The following is a 26,685-nucleotide window of genomic DNA, read 5'->3' as shown; positions in this document are numbered from 1 at the left end:
TAACTTAGCTACTCCGCCTCGGTTTTTTTCTTCTGTAAAATGGAGATAATAACAATAATAACTACGTCATTAAGTTTGGGGAAGAATAAAATGAGTTAATGCATGTAAAGCCCTTAGCACAGTATCTAGGATGTAATAATCATTGTAAGTGGTGGTAATTATTCATATTATTTTAAAAAGTTGAGAAACTTTGCTTAAGGATGAAGGAGAGGGAATCAGGTACATCCTACAGAGCCCTAATGCTCCATTTTTTTGTTTTTAATTCATGAAGTACACTTTCTGATCATTGTTGCTAATTTATATTAGCATGTACTTTGCAAATTGGTAAATCATCTTGTCTGGAGTAGGAAATGACAACCCACTCCAGTATTCTTGTCTGGAGAAGCCCATGGACAAAGGAGCCTGGTAGGCTACAATCAATGGGGTCTCAAAGAGTCCGACAGGACTGAGCAGCTGCACACACAAATCATCTTGTCAGTTTTGACTTCTGGTAACTAAATTTACAATACCTATATTCATGTACTGAATCTTCTCTTTTTCTACACTGCAAAAATACTTTGAAAGTTTGTCCATCTTGGGGATTGTGTGGCGGTCCAGTGGTTAATTCAGATTGTGCATGCATTGCCTAGGTCCCATTTTCAGTCCCTGGTCAGGGGACTAACATACTGCAAGTCTTGTGGCATGGCCTAAATAAATAAATTAATTTCATTAAATTTGTCCATCTGTACTCTATGTAGTAAACGTTTCTTATTAGCAACATTATTGGCAGTTTGTTCAACAGGACCTGCCCCATGAGGACTAAATGGTGTCTGTTCACCCCATTTTTCACCCAGTCATAGAGATGAGAAATGCCCATATGTTTTCAAATGATGCCTGGTAGGTCTCAGGCCAAATGAGAACCTCTTCACTTATTTGTAAGGCATCATCCGGAGAAGGCGATGGCACCCCAGTCCAGTACTCTTGCCTGGAAAACCCCATGGACGGAGGAGCCTGGTGGGCTGCAGTCCATGGGGCCGCTAAGAGTCAGACACGACTGAGTGACTTCACTTTCACTTTTCACTTTCATACATTGGAGAAGGAAATGGCAACCCACTCCAGTGTTCTTGCCTGGAGAATCCCAGGGACGGGGGAGCCTGGTAGGCTGCCGTCTATGGGGTCGCACAGAGTCGAACACGACTGAAGTGACTTAGCAGCAGCAGCAGCATCATTAGTCAGGCAACATAGCATCACTTATACCTAAGCATTTTCCAAAATAGAATGATTGGTGAACAAAATGCCACATTCTTCCTATTCTTAGTCACTTGAACGCTTATCTAAAATTCAGTCTAAACACATTACAAACTAGTTATACAGTTTTCTGTTATTTTTAGCTCAAATTACTCTCTTTCAATCCTTTTGCATGTGATTCTGCCTTAGCAGTTTTGTCTTCATATATTAATAGCTTTTGTTCTTTTCCTAACTTAAGCCTTTGTTTTCTTCCTTCATGTCACTGGAAGTATGTATATTTCAAATATTCATTTTTTTTTATTGTATCACATTTGTTTATCTTTTAAAAATTCAGTGTACTGTGCAATACCAAATATTCTAGGTAAGTAATAAGTATTAGGAAATAAAGCACTTTGCCAATAGATTTTTCTTTTTAACAGGTGACTAACAGTTTAATCAATTTGCTTTAAAGTGTGTTTAGAAAACTAAGAATTACTTGATTTCTCATTTTAGATGCTTAATAGAAAAAGGGTTTCTGTAAATATGCCATATATGTTATACAGTGTATTCATAATACAGTGTCTTTCTTTTGGGGACTGTCAATATTCAAAGAGGCAGGCATACATTTCAAAAGTTAGTAGGTTTTATATCCTGAAGTCATTGTTAATCTGAGGTGAAAAGTAAGTGCTAAATTGGAATTCTGAGAAGAAAAAAAGTCTCATTTTTTTCACTAATAGGAAGTTCTGTTGCATGAGGTGGGTTTTAAGATGGTCTTATGAAAAAACTAAACTGAAAAAAATCCCACAAGGTATAGAGTGAGAATGCATGTCTTCAGAACTTTTCACAAAATGAAATGTCTCAAACTTAATGTTTTATTGTAGTTTCTCTGTTATCTATAGTTTGTCTGGATCTAAATTAGTGAAAATTTTTATAACCTAAAAATTTTTATAAATTATAAATAAATCTTATAAAGTTTTATTACTTAAATAATTTATAGATTAAAATAATTTAAAATTTTTGTACAATACTTATAATTTTTAAAAAATTTTAGCTAGTGTTTACTTAAAATGTCAAAGGTTACTGAATTTTAAAAGCATTCTTTTTAGGGAAATTTTTTAGTTTTAAGGCAGTGGAAGGGAGTAAATTAAAGATTTTTTGTTATTATGTAAAGAAGTGAATTACAGATTTCAAAATGACTTTATTTTGCAGTTGAGAAAACAATAAAGTCCTCTGTCTCCTGAAAGTATATATCCCCATTTAAAAAAAAAACAAAAATCTACCTTTAATAGAAAAGGAAACAAAGACTACAAGGTATCTGAAATTATGTGTAGAGGTTACTAGTGGTGAGATGTGATCAGTCATCTCTCACTTGCTTTTTATATAGTACATATATTCTAAGACAGAAAAACCAACATTTTATTAACTGTTCTCATCATGATTATGTCTCCTTTAATCTTTCAAGGGATTTCTTTGTTTTTATAAAGCAATGGGAAATCCAGAAAACATAGAGGATGCATACGTTGCTGTTATTCGGCCGAAGAATGCTGCCAGTCTCAATTCTCGGGAATACAGAGCTAAGTCATATGAAGTGAGCACAGTTGACTAACATTTGATTTTCTACCACTGAATGTCATTCTCCATTATCATTTTCATTCACATTTAAAGTCTTACCATAGCCTGTAAATTCTTATTGGTAACGTAGATATTGACAAGCTAGAATTTATGATTATAGAGCTCTTCCCATCACCATGTCTTCTTTTTTTTCTGCTGCACGTATTTTGACCATTTTTTTCTATTCATTGATATGGGTAAATTCTTAGATAGTAAAAGTTACTTATTTGAGTTTTGCATATATAATTTATGAGAGTTTGGTTTTTACTAGAGCTTCTGGAATGGCTTGCAATAAAATTGCAAAATTCCAGTCTAAATTTTATTCATGGTTATTTTTCAAAACTCTATTTTTAACAGTTCATTTAAAAATATCTTTACCTTTAATTATTTTAGGCAATTAAATTACTTCTCTGAAGTCTTGAATACATTATTAGTATTAGTAAACATGACTGAGGCACAAAAAAAGAAAAGCTCAAAGCAGATTTTTATCTTTACTATGCAGCAGATTCAAGCATCATAAAATACTTCTAGTCTAATCTAATTTCACCTAACTTCTCTGCACGCCTGCATAGCCGCTCAGTCCTGTCCAACTCTTTGTGACCCCATGGGCTGGCGACCCCATGGGCTGTAGACCACCAGGCTTCTCTGTCCATGGGATATCCCAGGAAAAAATACTGGATGGGTTTGCCATTCTCTTCTCCAGGGGATCTTCCCGACCAAGGGACTGAACCTGCATCTCTGGGTATTCTACTTTAATTGCCTTTTCAAGGTTAGTTATCTGAAACCTATTAAAGGATATTGCAAGGATTCTGAGGAGGCTGCCATTCAGCAGTGCTGTGGCTTACTAGTTCTCAGTCCTGGCTACACTTTAAATCACCTGGGGAAGTTTAAAACTTCAGTACCACGACCTTACTCCCTAACATTCCAATTTACTAGGTCTGAGATGAAGCTATACATTGATACTGTTCTAAAAGGGTACATGTTATTCTAATATGCAGCTAGGCTTAAGGTTAAGAAAGATTTCTGGCTGTATTTTAGGGCAAGTACATTTTATTTTAAACATTCTCTTAATGTTGTTTTTCTCATCCAAGATTTTGTTGCATGAAGTTCCCATTGAAGGACAGAAAAAAAAGAGAAAGAAGGTTTTGTTGGAAACTAAACTGCAAGGTAACAGTGAAATAACACAAGGCATATTGGATTATGTAGTAGAAACCACCAAACCAATTTCTCCTGCAAACCAGGGTATCAGAGGTAAGAAATTTTTCTCTTTAACACAGTTGGTTTTAATTGCTTGTGAAGGAAGACATTTAAAAAAATATATTAAAGTCAGTTTCTTTTTATGTTCCTTTTCATTGAAAAACTTGAAAAAGACTCATAAATTTCTGGTTTTTTTTTTTTTAAGGTGGAACCAAACTCCCTTCAAGAAGTTCCTTGACTATAATGCTTTTTAAGTTAAAAAATATTTTTAAAATATTTGAATAATTTTAAGTAAAAAAAAAAATTGAAAAATATTTTTGCAGTTTCTTTTTTTTTAATTGGAGTATAGTTGCTTTACAGTGTTGTGTTAGTTTCTGCTGTACAGCAAAGTAAATTAGCTATATATACACATAAATCCCCTTTTTTGATTTCCTTCGCATTTAGGTTGCTTCAGAGCACTGAGTAGAGTTCCCTGTGCTGTACAGTCGGTTCTCATTAGTTACCTATTTTATACATAGCAGTATATATGTACGTCAGTCCCAGTGTCTCAATCCGTCCCACCCTCCCCTTCTTCCCTTTGTATCCATACGTTTGTTCTCTCTCTCTCTGTCTCTATTTCTGCTTTGCAAAGAAGTTCATCTATGACATTTTTCTAGATTTTACATATATGCCTTAATATATAATATTTTTCTCTCTCTGACTTACTTCACTCTGTGTGACCATCTCTAGGTCCATCCATATCTCTGCATATGGCACAATTTTGTTGCTTTTTATGGCTGAGTAATATTCCATCATATGTATGTACCACATCTTTGCTCATTGCTCTGCTGCTGGATTTTTAGGTTGCTTCCATGTCTGGGCTATTGTAAATGGTGCTGCATTGAACATTAGGAAGCATATATCTTTTTGAATTATGGCTTTCTCCAGATATATGCCCAGGAGTGGGATTGCTGGATCATATGGCAGTTCTAGAAAAATATTTCAATTGTGTTAATGATTTGTTCAAGAAAGAGAGGAAGCCAAAGTGGCTTGAAAACTAATAAGAAAGCACAAGTTATTTTTGTTAGAAGTATATTTCCCTAGATAAGTATCTTTGAACTACTATTTTTATTTCTTTACTCCAGGACACAGAAAACTATAAACCTCTCTCCGTAACTAAGTAGCAGTTAAGATTCTGTGTATTAGAGCAAGTCATATAAATTACAGGTAGCAGAGGTTTTCTTCCCATTTGGTCACAAGAAGAAAATCATTTTCAACGAGCCAAACTGTGAACTGTAGAAATATTCACTCTAAAAGGTTGAGGCCCCATTTACAAGATAATCTATAGCTTATGAAACTGATTAAATATCAATGATCAATTTTATCAGGCTGTGCCTCAAAAGAAGCAGATAGCAGTTAGAAGTTCTAGAAATTATATATCTCTGTCCAGAATTCAGGCATTATAATTAAAAAGGTAAAGCTAATTTCAGTCAGACAACCGTTGAGAGCAGTTGTTGGTAGTGAAGTAAAACGTACCTCTCTGTGCCTAAATTTTGGGGTTTTTTTTTTACAGCTTATTCAGTGTTTTGTTTTTTTTTTTTTTTCCCTGTTTGTTCATCTCTTTTCAGTAAAGAGACTATTATTGTTGTAAAGATAAGGCTGAATCATGTCATTTGATTTATTGGTTATTTGGGATACCTGTTCTCTAGAGATAAGCTGAACTAAGCCTGTTTGATAACTTCTGAAGGTACCATTTACCATATTTTACCTCCCCAACAGGTAACCTCCTCAATAGGGCCTGAAGAGTTTTTGCAGTTCTGACCATTGTAACTGGAGATTACAAGAAGTTCCTGCATAAACGTACAGATCTTTGATACACATTCTGAGTCCCACAAAGAGAATCCCCTTTCCCTGATTATCAGATTGACTTTTTAAATAAAGTGATCTAGAAATTGATCTTAGCTGAAAAAGGGGACTATCCCTGTGGGTGATCAGGCATGTGGAAGGCTCCTTTGGATGCCACAAATTTGTCATTTTTTCTACCTGTCTTAGACGTCTCTTAGTAATTTGTATTACTATTACTTAATTGTTTTAGTTATCAGGACCTATTCTGAGATCAAATTACTGAGACAAAGTCTGAGCCCAAATCACATATTTGAGCTAAGATAGAAAAGTCATAATTTGCTGTGAATTAGCCAAACTCTAACACTTGGTTCATTCACCAAGAAAGGGGATATACGTGGTATCAGTGTGAACAAAAATGTCCCCTGGCACAGAGGACTGGTAGTTTTTCTTAGAAGTTACGAGTGGATAAGCACCCTGAAATATGTCTAGCACAATTATGTCTTGTATACTTAGTAGAATGTGCTAATAAATTTTCAGGCAGCTTTTAATAAGAGAAATGAAAATAAAGTTTTTACTTAACTAAACAGTTAAAATAATGAACCATATCATACCTGACTATCCTATTCAATTGAGTTTTTCTAAAAGTGTGAAATATTTTTATAGAGAGTATGATTTCTTACATAAGTATCACATGAAAATTACAAATGACTTTATAACTGCAGTAGTTTTGCCTTTTTGTGCAATGCTATACATAGTTTACAAAGCACTACCACAATTACTTATCCATGAAATTCTTAAATTGATCCTGTGAGTTGGTATACGGTCATTTTCACATCTGTAAAATGGAAATGCAGACATGCTGCCAAGTCGCTTCAGTCGTGTCCGACTCTTCGTGACCCCATGGACTGCAGCCCACCAGGCTCCTCCATCCATGGGATTTTCTGGGCAAGAGTACTGGAGTGGGGTGCCATCGCCTTCTCCAAATGCAGACATAGGCACCTAGAAAAATCATATTCCCATTTGTGGAGGACTTAGGACTAGAACTGTATTTCCCAACTTGTAGTCAGTGCTTTTCTCCTCCCCTAACCCCCCCACCAGCACCCCACCCCCTGCCTGAAATAGATCTCATAGTTGCATATAAAATTGGCAAAGTAGTCAGTTTCGATCAGAACTAGGTTTAGGGAAGCTACAAGGCAGGAAAGATTAAGTGGGACAAGACCTCAAACCAGACAAAAGTAATATTACCTCTGAAATTTATTAGAATGTTTTTCTTTATTTAACACTTACATTTTGTACAAGTGTCAGTTTTGTAGAAAATTGTTTGGGGGCTCCAATAATAATCGGCCATAATAATCACAAATATTCACTCTAGCATTTTGTGAATGAATGAAGCTGTTTGAACACTTGTAGTATATACTTGTCCACAGATGGCATCCAGCCAGGCATTCCTACCTGGGTCGAGAACAAGGTTCTGTTTCTGGGAGTGGGGAAGTTGGAAGGGTTGATAAAAATCATGACAAAGATAGCCAGAAAATGAAAGGTTTCAGAGTGAAAAACTTTTTATTTATTGCCCCTTTGCTGCAAATCAGGAACAACAGACTAAGAGTGATGGGTAAAATTCAGAACAATAATTTATAGCCCAATCAGATTTTAATAAAGCCTGAAATTGAGGATGGAGGTTGAATATTAAATGAAGGGTTACTAAACTTTAAAACTCTGTAATTCATATATACTACCCTTCTTGGCCAGCTCAGACTTTAGTGAAATTCTCACCATCTACGTCCCAACTGAAGACGTGCATGCCTCTTCACCTTGCAGGATGTTCTGCTGTTCGGCTGCTCTGCCAGTCCTTAGTGGGGCGGATTTCCTTGCTGTGCATGGGGAGCTTCTCTCCTAGTGAGTCAGAACCAGGGATCTGTTGTTAATTGCCTACAGAATGATGTACATTATTATCAGAATTACCAGTTTTTATTAGTGCATATAATAAAATTGACTTTTTATATTTCAGTTCCTCTTATACTGCCTTTAAAATATTTTTTCTAATTCTCAAGGTAATTTATAAGATTTTAAAAGGCCCGTTATGTTTATCTTTACTGACTTAAAATGATTAGGAAAACGAGTGGTCCTGATGAAGACATTTCCTCTGGATGGGGAGAAGGTGGGCAGAGAAGCGGCATTATTTATTGTTCCATCAGTTGTTAAAGGTAAAGCCTTGAGTTTCATCTTGTGAATCTTGGTGTACCTTAAGTGCTAAGCTAAAGTCTATGGAGGAACTTAGGAATTTGGAGTCATAGTTACTATTGCAATACTGTTGTAAAAATCATATTTTTAATATAATGGAAGATGGAGAAATTTGTTATTTAACGACATTTGATTCCCAAGTAATATTCAGGCTTCTGGACTAATCGTAAAGTTTTTGTTTCTGTTTTTAAAAGTAGAATAAAGAAGTGAGGAAGGAACCTATAATAAAAACAAAAAGTTTTCAGGTTATAATGAGGTATTTTTCAGACTGTGCTATATAAATAGAATAGAAATAAAAATGTACGTATTTTGGGAAATTAACAGACTATCATCAGAACTTGTCTTGTATTGGATAAGAAAGTGTCAATAATAGTTTTAAAATACTCCACCCAACAATAATGGTAATATTTAAAGAACTTAGATCTAATGTGAAAATTTAATTTGAGCTTTGACAAGGAATTTATCCTATCATCCTGGAATAATAGAAAAAAATATTGAGCTTCAGTCAGACCTGCAGTCTACCAAGTTTTTGTTATGGGCAAACCACTTCTTTAAGCCTCACCTCTTTATCTATAAGATAGGTATCTGCTCCTGCTTGATTCATTGTGCTGGAAGAATCCAATGAGGTATTAGATGTAAAAATCATTTTGGAACCTGTAGAGTACTGGCCTCATGTAAGGTAGTAATCATACTGATGATATATTAATGGCCCAATGTGGGCATCTCATCAGACTGCTGCTACACAGTACTTAACATATGTTTTATTAGCCAGCTCTGCCATTCCAGATTTCTTTTTCCCAGCCATACTTAGGTTAAATAGTTCAGCATTTTATATGATATTGGAAATCTTATTATTAATTAGAATTTTACAACATTGTTGAGCAAGAGAAAGGGGAAACAATTTCTGTAGTCCTACAAGATTCTAAATTCTGCATTCACCCAACTGGACAAGGTCACAGAGCTGGCCAGCCCTTGAATCCAAGTCTTCTAATTACAAGTCTAGAACAACTTATACTTATCAGTTTTTTTAAACATACTGTATATGTTTAAATAAAAAACACGCAGTTGTAAGCCTTTTATATGATGGCATAAATCTTCATTTTTCTTTTTCAGATAATACTAAATATACTTATACTCCAGGATGCCCAATTTTTTACTGCTTACAAGATATTATGCGAGTCTGTAGTGAATCCAGCACTCACTTTGCTACACTTACAGCAAGAATGTTAATAGCCTTGGATAAGTAAGAACTGCCATTAAAAATATTTTTTAATAAATCAAATACATATTCATAATAGAAATTAGCTTTGTGAGATAGAAATACTTTATGGATGAAAATAATAAAATTTATAATATATTTATTATGAAATGGTAAGTTTTTGAAGTATAATATAAAAATTTTAAACCCCAAAGATAAGATTGTCCTGATTTATTTGCAACATGTTAATTTTATTCTTTGAAAGTGACAAAGATTGCCCTGGCTTAAGAATTAAGATTCCTTTGTTATAAAACAAGGTTTATTATTGATTTACCCCTATTAGTGAACAAGTCATTTAACCTGTCAAGCCTTTGTCCTGTAATAACAGGTCTCATGTCACCTACATCTCAGTGGTTTAAATTTTAAAGTGCTTCATGTTTTTGAAATGGTTTTAATTATTTAGTGTTATATAGATTTTTTTGTTATATGCATTTAAAAAGAATAGTTTGCTGTATCCAGTAATAAAACTTTTATTTAGAGTAAGTGAAATACTTAACTAACACTAATTAAAATTATAAAAATCTGAATGTAGTATTAGAAAGAGTTAGACAGTAGTTTACTTTTTTCATCTTCACTTTAGTACAAATACTTCTACTGCCTCTTCTTTCTATTTTGCCAGGTGGCTAGATGAACGTCACACACAGTCTCACTTTATTCCAGCCTTATTCCGACCTTCTCCTCTTGAGCGGATAAAAACTAATGTTATAAACCCTGCATATGCTACTGAATCAGGTCAGGCAGAAAACTCACTACATATGGGCTACAGTGCACTAGAAATAAAGAGTAAAATGTTAGCCCTAGAGAAAGCAGATACCTGTATTTACAACCCTTTGTTTGGATCAGATCTTCAGTATACAAACCGGGTAAGAATTTTGGCTCTTATTTCAAGAGATATTTCATTTCAAAATATAATTTATTTTTCCTGAGACAAATGCATATATTAGTAATTATAAACACTGAGATGACATCCTCACTTAGCTCTGCTTTTATACTTAAGGTCATAAAGCTCTTAAACAGCTTTTGTTCTGTTTTCCCTTTCTAGGTAGATAAAGTGGTAATAAATCCATACTTTGGTCTAGGAGCTCCGGACTACTCGAAAATCCAAATTCCCAAACAGGAGCAATGGCAGAGGAGCAGGAGCAGTGTCAGCGAAGACAAGTACGACTCTGGTTTCACTTCACTGTGCCTTTAAAAGCCTATATGCTAATATTAAACAATTATTGTAAATGATATATGCAGTAGTATGCAATGTAATCACTGCGTAAATGATTCAGTTTACAGCTGTTCGGTGATGTGTAGCTTTCATAGATGTGTCATATTTGTTTCAGAACAATTTGAATTTCAACAGTGTTGTTCTTGTTTGTTTTTCATGATTAGGGAACGACAGTGGGTAGATGATTTTCCTCTCCATCGAAGTGCCTGTGAAGGAGATTCAGAATTACTAAACCGACTTCTCAATGAAAGATTTTCAGTCAACCAATTAGATAGTGACCACTGGGCACCCATTCATTATGCGTGCTGGTAAATAGACTACTTATTCTTTTCTTGTTAGAAAGAATGAATCTTTAGTTATTAATGTTAGTGTTTCTTTTCAAAGCTGTTCTCATTCCAGCCACGTTTTCCTCCACTGTGTGTGTTTGCCTTCTGCACTTTCTCTGTAGGAATCTTTGATTACTATGCGTGTGCCACAGCATCTGGCCCGTTTGAAAAGTATCATTAATGTTCTCAGGCATTTCTTAGGTCATGAAGTAGGATAGCTAATAACTAACAAGTGCCACTGCACAGCAGTTGGTCCCTTAGTCACCCGCAATGTCTGTTGTTTTGTACTGGGGTTGTATTATGTCTGCTTATCCTTATTATAAAATGTACGTGTGTTAGCTACATATGACTTGACCTGCATCATGTTAGAAAAGTATTCTTTTAGTTCTTTGGAAAGCTATGGTATCTGGAAACATCCAAAAGTTTTCATTAGAATTAAAGCCTTTTTTTTTTTTTTTTTTTGATGAGATGGATTAGCTCTCAGGAGTGAGGTTAGCGCTCTCCACTAGTTGCCTATGGAGTTCTTGGTCTTGCACTCTTCTCACATAATCATAACTCTTCCCCTCAGCCTGGACTGAGTTCTTAAATTTATGTTCATAGCAGTAGTTAACCATTTGCTATAGCCTGTCCTCTAGAAAGGATGTAATGAAGTTATTTACCCTTATATATTTTTTAATTTATTTAAATTGGAGGCTAATTACTTTACAATATTGTGTTGGTTCTTGCCATACATTGACATGAATCAGCCATGGGTGCACATGTGTCCCCCATCCTGAACCCCCTCCTACCTCCCTCTACACCCCATCCCTCTGGGTTGTCCCAGTGCACTGGCTTTGAGTGCCCTGCTTCATGCATCCAACTTGGACTGGTCATCTGTTTCACACATGGTAATATACATGTTTCAGTGCTATTCTCTCAAATCATCCCACCCTCGCCTTCTCCCACAGAGTCCAAAACTCTGTTCTTTATATCTCTCTTTTGCTGTCTCGCATATAGAGTCGTCATTATCATCTTTCTAAATTCCATATATGCATAAATACACTGTATTGATGTTTTTCTTTCTGGCTTACTTCACTCTGTATAATAGGCTCCAGTTTCATCCACCTCATTAGAACTGACTCAAATGCATTCTTTTTAATGGCTGAGTAATATTCCATTATGTACATGTACCACAACTTTCTTATCCATTTATCTGCCAATGGACATCTAGGTTGTTTCTATATCCTAGCTAATTGTAAACAGTGCTATGATGAACACTGGGGTACATATGTCTCTTTCAATTCTGGTTTCCTCGGTGTGTATGGCCAGCAGTGGGACTGCTGGGTCGTATGGTGGTTCTGTTTCCAGTTTTTTAAGGAATCTCCACACTGTTGTCCATAGTGGCTGTACTAGTTTGCATTCCCACCAACAGGGTAAGAGGGTTCCCTTTCCTCCACACCCTCTCCAGCATTTGTTTGTAGACTTTTTGATAGCAGCCATTCTGACCAGCGTAAGATGGTACCTCATTGTGGTTTTGATTTGCATTTCTCTGATAATGAGTGATGTTGAGCATCTTTTCGTGTGTTTGTTAGCCATCTGTATGTCTTCTTTGGAGAAATGTCTGTTTAGTTCTTTGGCCCGTTTTTTGATTGGGTTGTTTATTTTTCTGGTGTTGAGTTGCATGAGCTGCTTGTATATTGTTGAGATTAATTCTTTGTCACTTGTTTCATTTGCTATTATTTTCTCCCATTCTGAAGGCTGTCTTTTCACCTTGCTTATAGTTTCCTTCATTGTGCAAAAGCTTTTAAGTTTATTAGGTCCCACTTGTTCATTTTTGCTTTTATTTCCATTACTCTGGGAGGTAGGTCATAGAGGATCTTGCTGTGATTTATGTCAGAGAGTGTTCTGCCTATGTTTTCCTCTAGTTTTACCTTATATTTTATGGGAAAGTTGCTTTTGACTTACTGTTTAAAATGAGCTTCTCTGGCTAGTTTGAGAAGTGCCTACATTGTTTATTGCCTGTTAAAGTCCACAGCTTTTTAGCTGCATGGCATTGAGCAAGCAACTTTACTTCACCTCTCTGCATCTTAGTTTATTTCAGTCAGTTCAGTTCAGTCGCTCAGTCGTGTCCTACTCTTTGAGACCCCATGAATCGCAGCACACCAGGCCTCCCTGTCCATCACCATCTCCCAGAGTTCACTCAGACTCACGTCCATCGAGTCACTGATGCCATCCAGCCATCTCATCCTCTGGCGTCCCCTTTTCCTCCTGCCCCCAATCCCTCCCAGCATCAGAGTCTTTTCCAATGAGTCAACTCTTCACATAAGGTGGCCAAAGTACTGGAGTTTAAGCTTTAGCATCATTCCTTCCAAAAAAATCCCAGGGCTGATCTCTTTTAGAATGGACTGGTTGGATCTCCTTGCAGTCCAAGGGACTCTCAAGAGTCTTCTCCAACACCACAGTTCAAAAGCATCAATTCTTCGGCGCTCAGCTTTCTTCACAGTCCAAATCTCACATCCATACATGACTACTGGAAAAACCATAGCCTTGACTAGATGGACCTTTGTTGGCAAAGTAATGTCTCTGCTTTTGAATGTGCTATCTAGGTTGGTCATAACTTTCCTTCCAAGGAGTAAACATCTTTTAATTTCATGGCTGCAGTCACCATCTGCAGTGATTTTGGAGCCCAAAAAGATAAAGTCTGACACTTTCCACTGTTTCCCCATCTATTTCCAATGAAGTGTTGGGACCAGATGCCATGATCTTCGTTTTCTAAATATTGAGCTTTAAGCCAGCTTTTTCACTCTCCTCATTCACTTTCAAGAGACTCTTTAGTTCTTCACTTTCTGCCATAAGGGTGGTGTCATCTGCATATCTGAGGTTATTGATATTTCTCCCAGCAATCTTGATTCCAGCTTGTGCTTCTTCCAGCCCAGTGTTTCTCATGATGTACTCTGCATATAAATTAAATAAGCAGGGTGACAATATACAGCCTTGACATACTCCTTTTCCTATTTGGAACCAGTCTGTTGTTCCATGTCCAGTTCTAACTGTTGCTTCCTGACTTGCATACAGGTTTCTCAAGAGGCAGATCAGGTGGTCGGGTATTCCCATCTTTTTCAGAATTTTCCACAGTTTATTGTGATCCACATAGTCAAAGGCTTTGGCATAGTCAATAAAGCAGAGATAGATGTTTTTCTGGAACTCTCTTCCTTTTTCGATGATCCAGCAGATGTTGGCAATTTGATCTCTGGTTCCTCTGCCTTTTCTAAAACCAGCTTAAACATCAGGAAGTTCATGGTTCACGTATTGCTGAAGCCTGGCTTGGAGAATTTTGAGCATTACTTTACTAGCGTGTGAGATGAGTGCTAGTTTATTTGTCTATACGTAAAATACAATAATTAGATCATTTCCAACTGAAAGTCTTTTGATTTCTCTGATTTCAATATTTGTGATTAAATAGCTAAATATAGTTGCTTTTAATATATATCTTTTCTCTGTTGACAATATGCTATTTCTTTAAAAATATCCTTTATTAAATATGCTCAATTTTTTTCTGCTTCCTTAAAAATATTTTATTCTATAAATGTAACCTTAATTGTTTTCCCATTATAGGGAATTTTTATACTCAGATTTGAAAAGAGTTACCCTAAGTCTTCTTTCACTGAAGTTATAATTGTTTTTTCAGATTACTGGTAAATACTGGTAGCAGCAACAGTACCAGAAGAAATCACATGCTTTTCCTTGAGCTAAACAAAAAGAAGTAGAGAATATAGTTCAAACATCACGAATTGAGAAAGACAGAGCCAGTGAATTTTAGCTTAGGAATCCCAAAATTACATTTGGCTATATTGTTGCCCTTTCTGTGGCAGGGCCTCATTTCCTTCTCTATTAAGAGAGCGGTAATATTTTCAACTACGTATTACATAAAAACAGAAGTATGGTATTGTATTTAATGTGCTTTGGAATGTACCTACATTTCAGTCCGCACTGAATATTTTAGTTCCTAAAAGTATGGCCTTTAGCAAATTAGTTAATGTCTCTAAGGATCTATTTCTTTATCTAAAAGATGAGCTTAATTTTAGTGCTTTTTTTAAGATTAGAGGAGAAAATGTGAATAAATGCTTGGAAGGGTACCTGGCAGTAATAAGCATTCAAAAAAACGGCTATTATTAAAGTATTATAAAAATTTAAAGATTTTGATGTCTGAATCTAAAATTCATTCATCTGTTGTATTTTTATTTGGATATTACTCCAATACACTGAGGAAGAGTTTTATCCATCAATAAAATCAAATTTCCATCAGCTGGAAATAATAACCAAGTTTAAATACCAATAGTAGTAGTAATATAGGTCACCTTGCAATACTTTTAATAAGATAGATCATTTGATTGGTGTGAACTTGAATGAAGACTGATTAAACTATTTAGTAAAGAACATAAATTACTTTATCTTGGAAATGTACTCTTACTTACTAATTAATACTAGGATTAGAAGAGGAATACTGGGCTGTCTCATCAAGAGACTGGGATGGGGTCTATCTTTATAAGCTTATACAAGATGTTTTAGCCCTCTTATTCTGTCTTCTCATCTTTAAACTGGAGAAGTAAATGGCAACCCACTCCAGTGTTCTTGCCTGGAGGATCTCAGGGAGTGGGGAGCCTGGTGGGCTGCCTGTCTGTGGGGTCGCACAGAGTCGGACACGACTGACGCGACTTAGCAGCAGCAGCATCTTTAAACTGAAGGATTTTATTAGTTCAGTGGTTCTCAAACTTTTGTGTTAAAACTCCTTTTATTCTTCAAAATTACAAGATCCCAAAGAGCTTTGGTTTATGTGAAGTAATACCTAGTGTTATATACTTTATTAGAAGTTAAAACTGAAAAATGTCTTAAGAATTTAATTATTTTAAAGTAGCATATTAATATAAATAGCAGAGTTTTCCAAATATATCTTATTTTCCAAAATAAAAAAGTTAATAAGAAAAGTAGCAGTGTTCTTGCCTGGAGAATTCCAGGGACGAGGAGCCTGGTGGGCTGCTGTCTGTGGGGTCACACAGAGTCAGACACGACTGATGTGACTTAGCAGCAGCAGCATTGTTTTACATTCTTGCATCGTTTTACTGTCCAACCTTATAGAAAATAGTTGGATTCTCACATCTGATCTTGCCTTTAATTTGTTTTAATTCTCATGTCAGGGAGCTTCTAGAAAACTCTGCTATACACTTAAGAGAAAATCATAGTGAAAAGGGCGAATAAATCTCAGTATTACTATGAAATATGTTTTACCTAGAGGACACGCTGAAAATCTTTCAGCTATCTTCCTGGTTTCCTGGATCAGTCTTTGAGGATCACTTAATGAAATCACCCCTAGGATTGCTCCAAGCTTTAAAAATTATATTGATGACAGGTGCCTAAAAACTTTTCTTTACCAGAATCACCATTTCCAAAACTATTTAATTTGGCTTTCTCCCCATATGGGTAACCTCTCAGCCACTCAGTAAATGTCTCACTGACATCTCATATTTTCTCACCTCTCTCAAATCAGTGTCTTCTCTCTCTGATAGTACTTCCAGGCTTCACATCATTGGTAGAGAGTGTTTCAGAACTCTGATGATTTGGCTCCCTACAAATTATCCCATCTGATTTCATTTGGGCCTTCACTGCAGCGAGCTGTGTATTGTCTTTATCTCATTCATCCTGTCAAGCTTTCGGTCCCCTATTCTAAACCTAGGAACTTCCTGGTGGCTCAGACAGGTAAAGAATCTGCCTGCATTGTGGGACACCTGGTTCAGTCCCTGGGTTGGGAAGATCTTCTGGAGAAGGGAATGGCAACCTACTCCAGTATTCTTGCCTGGAGAATACCCATGGACAGAGGAGTCTGGCAGGCTACAGTCCATGGGGTCGCAAAGAGTCAGACACTTTGCACTTTCTGCTTTTCTGTACTTTCTTTTCTCTTGTCTTCAAACATACATGAATCCTCTCCCTACTCAAAAAAGAACTTTAATTTGAACCTGCTGGCCCTTCTGGCCACTGTGCTGTTTCTTTCCTTCCTTTCACAGCGAGACTTCAGTGATTACAGGACCATACTCACTGCTTTCTCTTTTTCAGTCTTCATGAACCTTCTTAACCTTTCTGAGTTTTTAATCTCTTTCACTGCTCTGCTGCATTTAACGCTGTTGACCACCCCTTTGTTTGCAGAACAAATGGCAGTTGAAAGCGCAGCTATAATAGAGCTATAATGAAGGTCAATACAAATGCAAGATAATACTTGTTATCATTATTCTTATTATTGAAATACTGGTCTTCATCCTGTGACCCAAGGATGTTTTATATTAATAGTATGGAAACTGTTACACTAAGAGTCAGAAAATTGGATTTTAACTGGTTAACCATGAGACCTTGGGCAAATTACTAAACTGGTACAGGCTTCATTTTTTTCATCTGTGCATTAGAAATATCTCTGCCTGCCTCATAAGTTGTTGTGAAGATTATATTAAGTAATTATATAAAGAAGTACCTTGAAAACTTTTTAATCATACACAGTGTTGAATTGTCCCCCTCAGTATCTTTTTCTATTCTGAGAGTATGTTTTTCAAGATGCATTTCATTGTTCTAAGATGTTCATATTTCTCTCTCAGAAAGGTTTCATCCATTCTCGCAGCTTTAACAGGCTCAGTTGGATGAATTTGTATATCTGGTACCTCAAGCCTTTGCCTTCCTCCTGAGTATCAAGTCTGTGTTTTCAGTTGCCAGCTGAACAGTTTAGTCACCCATTTTCTTAATGCCTGAGGCAGTATGGAGAATGCAAAGATATAACTTTAAAGGAACATCCAGGCTGACAGAAATATATATATAAAAGGATGAAAGTAGTTAATGAGATTAAAAAAGTAAAAGTAAAATGGTAAATTATAGTGGGAATATATATAGGAGGTAGTTGGTAAACTGTTTCAGAGAAATAACAGAACTTAACCTGAAATAAAATCAGGAGGAGGAAAAAAGACATCTCAAGAATAGCTAAGAACGTAAGCAAACAGTCACGTGAATGAGAAGGGTAGGATACAAGTGGCAAGTTCAGGGCAGAGAAAAGCCAGAGCATGTGTGAAAGGGAAGAAAGTAGACAGTAAGTTGGTTTAGTTCTAAAGATGTGCTGTTTGCCCCTCAGATGCACCATATCTAAGAGCAAATTTCCTTTCCCTTTTTACCCATTTATTTCCAAAAAAATGAATTGCCTTTCCACTATTGCATTAGATTGAAGCCTTATTGTAACTAGATGGTAAATTCACTATGTCTGGCACATTCTTTGTACTCTTTGCTTACTTTTTTTCCTCACTACCTAGAATATTTTAGTTCTCTTCAGCATCTCTTCAGCTTTTAAATTGTTCTTCTATCAGAATACTTTTCAGGACTCTCTTAGACTGAAATCTTATCTTCCTTTTCCAGCATTTTCTAAAGCATCATTATATACTATTATTTGACAAATATATATTTTTTGATTGTTACCCTCAACTGTTACTTAAATTTTACAGCATGATGTAACTTATCTCACATGTTTGTTTTCTTCTGATTACATTAGAAGCCTTTACCAGAGCAGAGACCATTTATCTTAACATATCTTTGTGTCTTTCACATTGCCTCATTCAACAGCTACATGTAAATTAGGTCTTGGGCCTATTGTAAATTTAAAAAAAAGCATTATTAAATTTATGCATTACTTTCTGCTCCTGAAAATATTTTTGACTAAAAATTTTATCTCCCTAATTTATAATTTTTGTATATTTTGTACGATTGTGATTCTGTATCCTCTGCTCTATCTTGTATTTGAGATTATATTTTCTCCCAGTTGATCAGAAATAGAAACATTTGAATTAAATCAGAGTACTTCATAAGAAATCCATAAGCACTGAAAACATTTACGTCAATGTCTTCATTCCTTGTTCTCTGCCATAGAAAAATCTTAGATTTCTTTGAGATGTCTGAAATTTGGATTTTTCATACACTTCATATGACTTTTGTAGGTGTTTTATTTTTTTGTAGGTATGGAAAAGTTGAAGCCACTCGCATATTGTTAGAGAAGGGAAAGTGCAATCCAAACCTTTTAAATGGACAGCTTAGCTCTCCTCTTCATTTTGCTGCTGGAGGAGGACATGCGGAAATCGTACAGATCCTCCTAAACCATCCAGAAATTGACAGAGTAAGTTATTTTCCAGGTGTTGTTTTTTTTTAACATCCAAACAGTAAATAACTAGTAATGACACTTAAAATGTTTAGTCGTACACTTGTGAGGGCAGCTGAGAAATGAAAACAAATTTAACTTGCTATATAGAATAAATAATATGTATACACTTTGCTTTTAAATTGTAATAGAATACACCTCACATAAAATATACCATTTTTGCCATTTTTAGTTGTACAGATCAGTGGCATTAAGTACATTTACATTGTTTTACAACCATCAATACCATGTAGCGCCCAAATGTACATAAAATTTAGCTTCCTGTCATTTTATATAAAGTGTCTCCTGTATTGCAGGGAGATTCTTTACCAACTGAGCTATCAGGGAAGCCCTTATATAAAGTGTTTTCTAAAAAATATCTTAAAGAAGGAAAAAGATATTTTGGAATTTGTATTATCAGATGTGTAAGGGAAAAATAATAGCTTTAACAAGACCTTTGTTGTTGCTCTAAACAGAAGTTTTGAAAAACAATAGCCACAGTGATTAGTGCTTTGAATCTTTCATCTTCGGCTGTTCATGTTTACTTGAAGTATAGCATGCGATAAGTATGCTTAATACCTACTTAACACTTGCCAGTAGTCTTTTTAATGAAATTTTGATTGACTCATATTTTCCCTTACTTGTATATTTGTAATGCCTTTTTTCTTTAACCTCTGATTTTTCCCTCACATTCTTAGCACATAACAGACCAACAGGGAAGATCTCCTTTAAATATTTGTGAAGAAAACAAACAAAATAATTGGGAAGAAGCTGCAAAATTGTTGAAGGAAGCCATTAACAAACCAGTAAGAATTACCTTCATAAATATTAGTTAGAGCCAAGCATTGTATTAAAGTTGATAAAATTTGAGGATCTGTGGTAAGAATTGAAGGATGAATGTATGGATGGCTTCTTTACTACTTTTATAAAGCCTCATGTTTAGACATTGTAGATATTAAATTTGCTGTCATCTCTAACATTTGGGCATTTATTCTTGCATATCGAAATAAAAGTTTGCATAAGTAAATCTTTCAATCACTTAAAATTAATCTAATTCCCAATGTAATCTCTATACTTTATATGGTGATTACAAATTGTAACCACTTCATTGAAGCATCTCTCTCTACTTAGGCCTTCTAAATGAAGTGAAAGTGTTCATCGTTTAGTCATGTCCAGCTCATTGCGACCCCATGGACTGTAGCCTGTCAGGCTCTTCTCTGTCCATGGAATTCTCCAGACAAGAATACTGGAGCGCGTAGCCATTCCCTTCTCCAGGGCATCTTCCCAACCCAGTGATTGAACCCAGTTCTCCTGTGCTGCTGTCTTTACCGTCTGAGCCACCAGGGAAGCCCCTAGGCCTTCTAAGCAATATGTTACATTTGTAATAATCATATTACACATTGTTCAGTAATTTAATTACTTATCTAGTTCAGATTCATTTTCCTCCTTAAGATTAGTGAATGGGTTAAAATAAAAGAGTTTCTAGTCTTTTATTTTGCCCATTCAGCTTGGCCTTTCCATCTACTTATGTACAAAATAGTTAGCAGTGGCTTTAAGATAGAGAAGAATTAACAATTAGAAAAAACTGCTATGCCTCAAAGTTATGGTGACAGTAAACTGTTTTCAATGTAAAAATTGTTTGAAAACTTGCAAACCAGATAAAAGAATTTATACCAACTAATAAAGGATAAAAGTTTTATACCAACAGGATATAACCCATATGTCTGAGCCTTTCCAGACATTTCCATTAACTAGATAATATGTACTTGTTGAGCATTTTTGTAAATTTACCACCATGAAATGCTGAAAGTGATGTGATAAATAATAAATACATGATCTCTGTCTTAAAGGGAAATCTCACACATTCATACACAATTTTGTCAAAACATTATTCCCTGAGCACATGACAAAAGCAAGGAAATAGATAAGCAGTACAGGCACCCTTATATTAACTTCCTTGCAATTTACTTTCTAATTGTATAGTTAAAAACACATTTTTATTTCTCACATAATCTTTAAATCTGGAGGTATACGATAAAAGGAATTAGGTACTTTTACCTAAAATGAACTGTCCTGGAAGTTGTTTAGAGGCATCAGTTACTTCCTATAACAGTAAAAATGAATTGATAATATCATTTCTCTCTGTGATTTTCTGAACTGGAAGAAAGAAACTGGCTCAAGGTCCATTGTTCATAACTTGTATCTGCAAAGTCCTTTATCACAGATTCCTTCTGGGATAAATTATTGATGGTGCACATTTCTACATTGTAATTTGTGGCCCACTAAACTCATGAGGTAGTTAACTAACACCAGATTTAGTTAACCAGGTCTATATCCCCCATTTGGTATTTACATTGTACATTAATAGCTTTAAAGTATCCTCTCAGAAGATTTTTGAAGTTGAATATTTTTTTTTTTAAACCATTTCCCTTCATTTCTCAAACTTATTTGACCATGGAATATTCAGAAGAAATTTCATGTTTAAAAATATAAATAATGGAAGTAAATTTTTTAAAAATATTGCCAGAAGTGGTTAGGTTTCTAAGCTTCCAGTGCAGGAGGCACAGGTTTGATCCCTTATTGGGCCACAAAGATCGCAAGCTGTGCAGCAAGGCAAAAATAGAAAAAATAAAATATTGCCAGAAGATTCTCACTTAAAGTAGTTTTTCTGATATTTTCCATATTAGAAATCTATAATAAAGCAGATGAAGTTGAAATTAAAGCATTTTGGGGGGTTGGGATGTATAACTTCTACCCAGCTTGCATAATTTATTATCATTCTTTGTCCTAGTATGAAAAAGTTCGTATATACAGAATGGATGGATCATACCGTTCTGTTGAACTGAAGCATGGAAATAATACCACAGTGCAGCAGATAATGGAAGGAATGCGTCTCTCTCAAGAAACACAGCAATATTTCACTATTTGGATCTGTTCAGAAAACCTCAGTAAGAAACTTGTTATTCTGATGTATAAACCTCATTATTCCTTTCTGAGAGTGAGTTGGTAAACTGAAGGGTAGCATCAATTGTTATTGACTTTTAAGTTTTCAAATGATATAATATTCTTCTCTTTTACATAAATTGTTTATGTTCAAACTGCTGAAACAGATAAGCCTCTGCTTGCTCCTGGCCCCTCTTTATTCATACAATGTTGGGTGTTTTTTTTTTTTTTACTAATTTTATTTACTTATTTATTTTTGGCTGTGCTGTTCTTCATTGCTGCGTGGACTTTTTTCTAGTTGTGACAAGTGGAGCCTACTCTCTAGCTGTGGTGTGAGGGCTTCTGATTGCAATACAGCAGTAGAACAATGGCATCTGTTGTTGGGGAGCACAGGCCCTAGGGCGTGTGGACTCAGTAGTGGTGCCGTGTGGGCTGTAGAGCACAGGCTCAGGGGTTGTGGTGCACGGGCCTAGTTTCTCCCCAGCATCTGGGATAATCCCGGATCGACCATCAAAGCCATGTCTCCTGCATTGGCAAGTGGATTCTTTACTACTGAGTCACCAGAGAACGCCATACAATGTTTGAAGTGGTAAAAACCAAAACATTTTTTCTTTGGCAATGAAATTTGATTTGAATGCTGTTTAAATGCAGTTTAAATTTCATTTGAATGCTGTTTAAATGCATCCAACTTGCCTTTATTTTCAGTGCTCACCTCCTCTCAGAATACAGATACTCTTTTTCTTTATATTGGTTTTCTATCAGATCTTTCTATTGCAGTTCAGTTCAGTTCAGTCGCTCACTCATGTTCGACTCTTTTTATTTAAACTCAGCCTAATGTCACTACAGATTTGGTCTCTCAGACAAAGTATTGCAAATGCATAAGGGATTTCATCGAGATGGTTGTGATTTGTTTTCTAGTGATTTAACTGTATTTTTTTAAACACCAAATTTTTACCGATTTTATCATAATTAAATAGGCTATCATGGAATTAAGGATCTTAAATTCATTTGATAAATTTTAATTCATTTCCAGAATTATTCTCATAATTCTTACATTCTTAAAAAACAGTTAACCTCAAATTGGGCATAATATTGATTAAAATCAATATTGATTTAAATTTAGACCTTTAATTTGTGTGTGTTCAATACTTAGGTACAGAATTTAATGAAAAGTTTCTATGTGTTGATGTAATTAGTTCATTTTTACATTATCATTTATTAAGGGAAAGATGTTTTTCAGGCCTTCAACTCAAGCCTTATCATAAACCATTGCAACATGTTCGTGACTGGCCAGAAATACTTGCTGAATTGACTAATTTGGATCCCCAAAGGGAAACACCACAGCTTTTCCTAAGAAGAGATGTGAGACTTCCTTTGGAAGTTGAAAAAAAGGTTTGCTCAGACATCTTTTTTGTAGTCATTGATGTTCAGAATCTGCTGAGTTCCTATTTTACGCGCCAGAGGCAAACATTGCGCTCTTCCTTTTCAGGAGGGTTCATTTCTGTTTTTCTGTTCAATCCTCACATCCCTATTGTAAATGATAGAGAGTTTGAGTCAGTCTACTTACAAAGCCCCTGGTTGGTGTTTCCATTTCCACCTCCATTGTCTTAGAATACAAAAGAAATCGAGACTCCATCCTAAAGAGAATAGAGAGAACTAAAAAAAAAATTCTAAATACAGATTATATTTACAAAGGGGACATTAAAAAGTTATTCCTAGTAGTCAGTATGTAGCTATTTTAGATTCAACAGAGAACTATACATATAGTAAAAAATGAGAATGGAATTTACTTGATTAAAAAAAAGTCTGTCCTAAATAAGTATGTCTGGATTTGAATTATTATAAATATTAGAAGTGAAATAATGCCATCTGAAGGATGACCAGACAAGGAAAAAACCTAAGGGATATATTACAGTTTAGGTGATAGTCTAAATACAGCAGTAGCTTTGAAAACTGGGGAAAAGAAAAGTTCTGAGGTCTCATAAATTTGGTGAAGAAAAAGTATACAATGCATTTCCTCATTCTTTTATTCAAGGAAATACTAAACACATAAGGTTAAGCACATTTCAACACATGAAAATTTCAGTGACCTTGTCCAAACTTGGTAAATGTTTTATGTCTGAATGTTTATATTGTCTCGGAGAAGGCAATGGCACCCCACTCCAGTACTCTTGCCTGGAAAATCCCATGGACGGAGGAGCCTGGTAGGATGCAGTCCATGGGGTCGCGAAGAGTCGGACACGACTGAGCGACTTTACTTTCACTTTTCACTTTCATGCATTGGAGAAGGAAATGGCAACCCACTCCAGTGTTCTTGCCTGGAGAATCCCAGGGACGGCGGAGTCTGGTGGGCTGCCGTCTGTGGGGTCGCACAGAGTCGGACACGACTGAAGCAAGTTAGCAGCAGCATTCATATTGTCTGTCTTATATTATCCAACTTAAGGTAAAAAAGACATTTGACAAAATCGAATAGCCTTTCTTGATAGAACTCTCAGAAAACTAGGAGGGGAGCTTCCTCAATCCTATAAATGGCATTTATAAAAAACCCGCAGTTAACATACTCGATGGTGGAAGACTGAAAACTTTCCTCCTAAGATCAGGAACAAGACAAGGATGCCTGCTTTCACCACTGCTGTTTAACACAGAACAAGAAGTTCTAACGAAAGCAGTTGCTCACACTCTCCCCAGCAGCACCAAAAAGTAAAGAAAGAAAAAAAAAGGACATCCAAATTGAAAAGGCAAAAGTTAAACTGTCTCTGTTGATCAAAAATGACATGATCCTATATATGGAGAATTCCAAAGAATCGACACAAAAGCTGCTAGAGCTAATAAATGGATTCAGCAGAGTTGTGGGCACATGCTCAACACGTGAAATCAGTTGTTTCTATAACCAGCCACAGACACTCAAAAAAAAAGGAAATTAAGAAATCCTTTAGAATAACTTCTATAAGGATAAAATACCTAGGAATAAATTTAATAAAAGAGATGCAAGACTTATACATTGAAAACTACAAGAATAAAGTGAAGGGATTCACATTTCCCAATTTCTTAGTACAAAGCTACAGTAATCCAAGCAATTTGGTACTGCTATAAGGATAGAATTGAGAATGGAATAGAGTTGAGAGTCCTCAAATAACTCCATATACCATACCAACTACTTTTTTGACAAGGATGCCAAGTGAATTCAATGAAGAAAGAGTAGTTTCTTCAACAGATGATACTAGGGCAACTGGAAATTCACACGCAAAAGTATCAAATTGGACTCTTGATCTCACACCACATCAAAAATTAACTCAGTGTCTTAATAACCTAAATATAAAAGCCAAAACCATAAAATTCTTAGGACAAAATATATGTGTAATCTTTATGACATTAGATTTGGCCATGGACCTTTAGATATAACACCAAAAACATGAGTAACAAAAGAAAAAATAGATAAATTGGACTTCATCAAAATTAAAATCATTTGTAAATCAAAGGACATTATCATTAAATAGAAAAGACAAGCTAGATAATAGAAGAAGATACTTGAAAATCATATATACGATAACTGTTTCAGTTTAGTTCAGTTCAGTCGCTCAGTCATGTCCAACTCTGCAACCCCATGGACTGCAGCACTCCAGGCTTCCCTGTCATCACTAACTCCTGGAGTTTACTCAAACTCATGTCCATAGTGTCAGTGATGGCATCCAACCATCTCATCCTCCGTCATCCCCTTCTCCTCCCGCCTTCAATCTTTCCCAGCATCAGGGTCTTTTCTAATGAGTCAGCTCTTCGCATCAGGTGGCCAAAGTATTGGAGTTTCAGCTTCAACATCAGTCTTTCCAATGAATATTCAGGACTGATTTCCTTTAGGATGGACTGGTTGGATCTCCTTGCAGTCCAAAGGACTCTCCAGAGTCTTCTCCAACAACACAGTTCAAAAGCATCAATTCTTTGGCACTCAGCTTTCCTTATAGTCCAACTCTCAGATGCATACATGACCACTGGAAAAACCATAGCTTTGGCTAGATGGACCTTTTTTGGTAAAGTAATATCTCTGCTCTTTAATATGCTATCTAGGTTGGTCATAGCTTTTCTTCCAAGGAACAAGTGTCTTTTAATTTCATGGCTGCAATCACCAACTGCATTGATTTTGGAGCCCCAAAAATAAAGTCTCTCACTGGTTCCATTGTTTCCCCATCTACTTGCCATGAAGTAATGGGACTGGATGCCATGATCTTAGTTTTCTGAATGTTGAGTGCTTACTATTCAGAATATAAAAGGAACTCCTACAACTCAGCAACAAAAAGACAGCTCAATTAAATTGGGTAAAGGACTTAACATTTCTCCAGTAAAGATACACAAGTGGCTAACAAGCACATGAGATGATGTTCAAGATAATTAGGCATTAAGGAAATGCAAATCAAAACACACAAAGAATCCACACCTACTAGGGTGGCTGTAATAATCACAGTTTATAAAGGAAGATATTGAGGGTTGAGGAAGTAGAGAAAATAGAACCTTTGTATGCTGTAGATGGTAATATAAAATGGTGTGGTGTCTGTGGAAAACAGTGGAATAGTTCTTAAAAACACTAAACATAGAATTACTATTTCATCCAGCAATTCCACTCCTAGGTGCATACCTAAAGAAAACAAGAGCTCAAATATCTGTATTCCAACATTCTTATCAG

At 35.6% G+C, this 26,685-nt stretch overlaps 1 protein-coding gene and 1 long non-coding RNA gene across 7 annotated transcripts in view; one reads left to right on the top strand and one right to left on the bottom strand.

Annotated features, from left to right (window-relative positions):
• Window positions 1-26,685, top strand: part of KRIT1 (KRIT1 ankyrin repeat containing) — a 38,467-nt gene that overhangs the window by 1,492 nt on the left and 10,290 nt on the right. For 2 of the 4 annotated variants that reach the window (XM_006078350.4, XM_006078349.4), the window contains exons 2-12: window positions 2,669-2,794; window positions 3,909-4,068; window positions 7,950-8,042; window positions 9,193-9,322; window positions 9,957-10,200; window positions 10,380-10,495; window positions 10,715-10,858; window positions 18,890-19,046; window positions 19,766-19,873; window positions 21,859-22,015; window positions 23,251-23,402. In XM_006078350.4, coding sequence (XP_006078412.1) covers window positions 2,693-2,794; window positions 3,909-4,068; window positions 7,950-8,042; window positions 9,193-9,322; window positions 9,957-10,200; window positions 10,380-10,495; window positions 10,715-10,858; window positions 18,890-19,046; window positions 19,766-19,873; window positions 21,859-22,015; window positions 23,251-23,402 — 1,563 coding nt within the window. In that variant the 5' untranslated portion in view covers window positions 2,669-2,692. Of the gene's footprint in view, window positions 1-2,668; window positions 2,795-3,908; window positions 4,069-7,949; window positions 8,043-9,192; window positions 9,323-9,956; window positions 10,201-10,379; window positions 10,496-10,714; window positions 10,859-18,889; window positions 19,047-19,765; window positions 19,874-21,858; window positions 22,016-23,250; window positions 23,403-26,685 lie in introns of those variants that run through there. The other 2 variants (XM_025290838.3, XM_025290839.3) reach the window with 2 other exon arrangements.
• The window catches only part of LOC102411603, an 80,151-nt gene continuing 60,241 nt past the window's right edge, over window positions 6,776-26,685 (bottom strand). For 2 of the 3 annotated variants that reach the window (XR_003110819.2, XR_003110820.3), the window contains 4 exons: window positions 23,578-23,647; window positions 18,948-19,022; window positions 10,407-10,756; window positions 7,169-7,731 (listed from right to left, as the gene is read on the bottom strand). This is a non-coding gene — a long non-coding RNA (uncharacterized LOC102411603). Of the gene's footprint in view, window positions 6,838-7,168; window positions 7,732-10,406; window positions 10,757-18,947; window positions 19,023-23,577; window positions 23,648-26,685 lie in introns of those variants that run through there. The other variant, XR_003110821.2, reaches the window with a different exon arrangement.

The sequence above is a fragment of the Bubalus bubalis genome, chromosome 8 (genome assembly GCF_019923935.1).
Source record: "Bubalus bubalis isolate 160015118507 breed Murrah chromosome 8, NDDB_SH_1, whole genome shotgun sequence".
NCBI lineage: Eukaryota > Metazoa > Chordata > Mammalia > Artiodactyla > Bovidae > Bubalus > Bubalus bubalis.
This window is presented reverse-complemented; position numbering and strand designations above follow the sequence as displayed.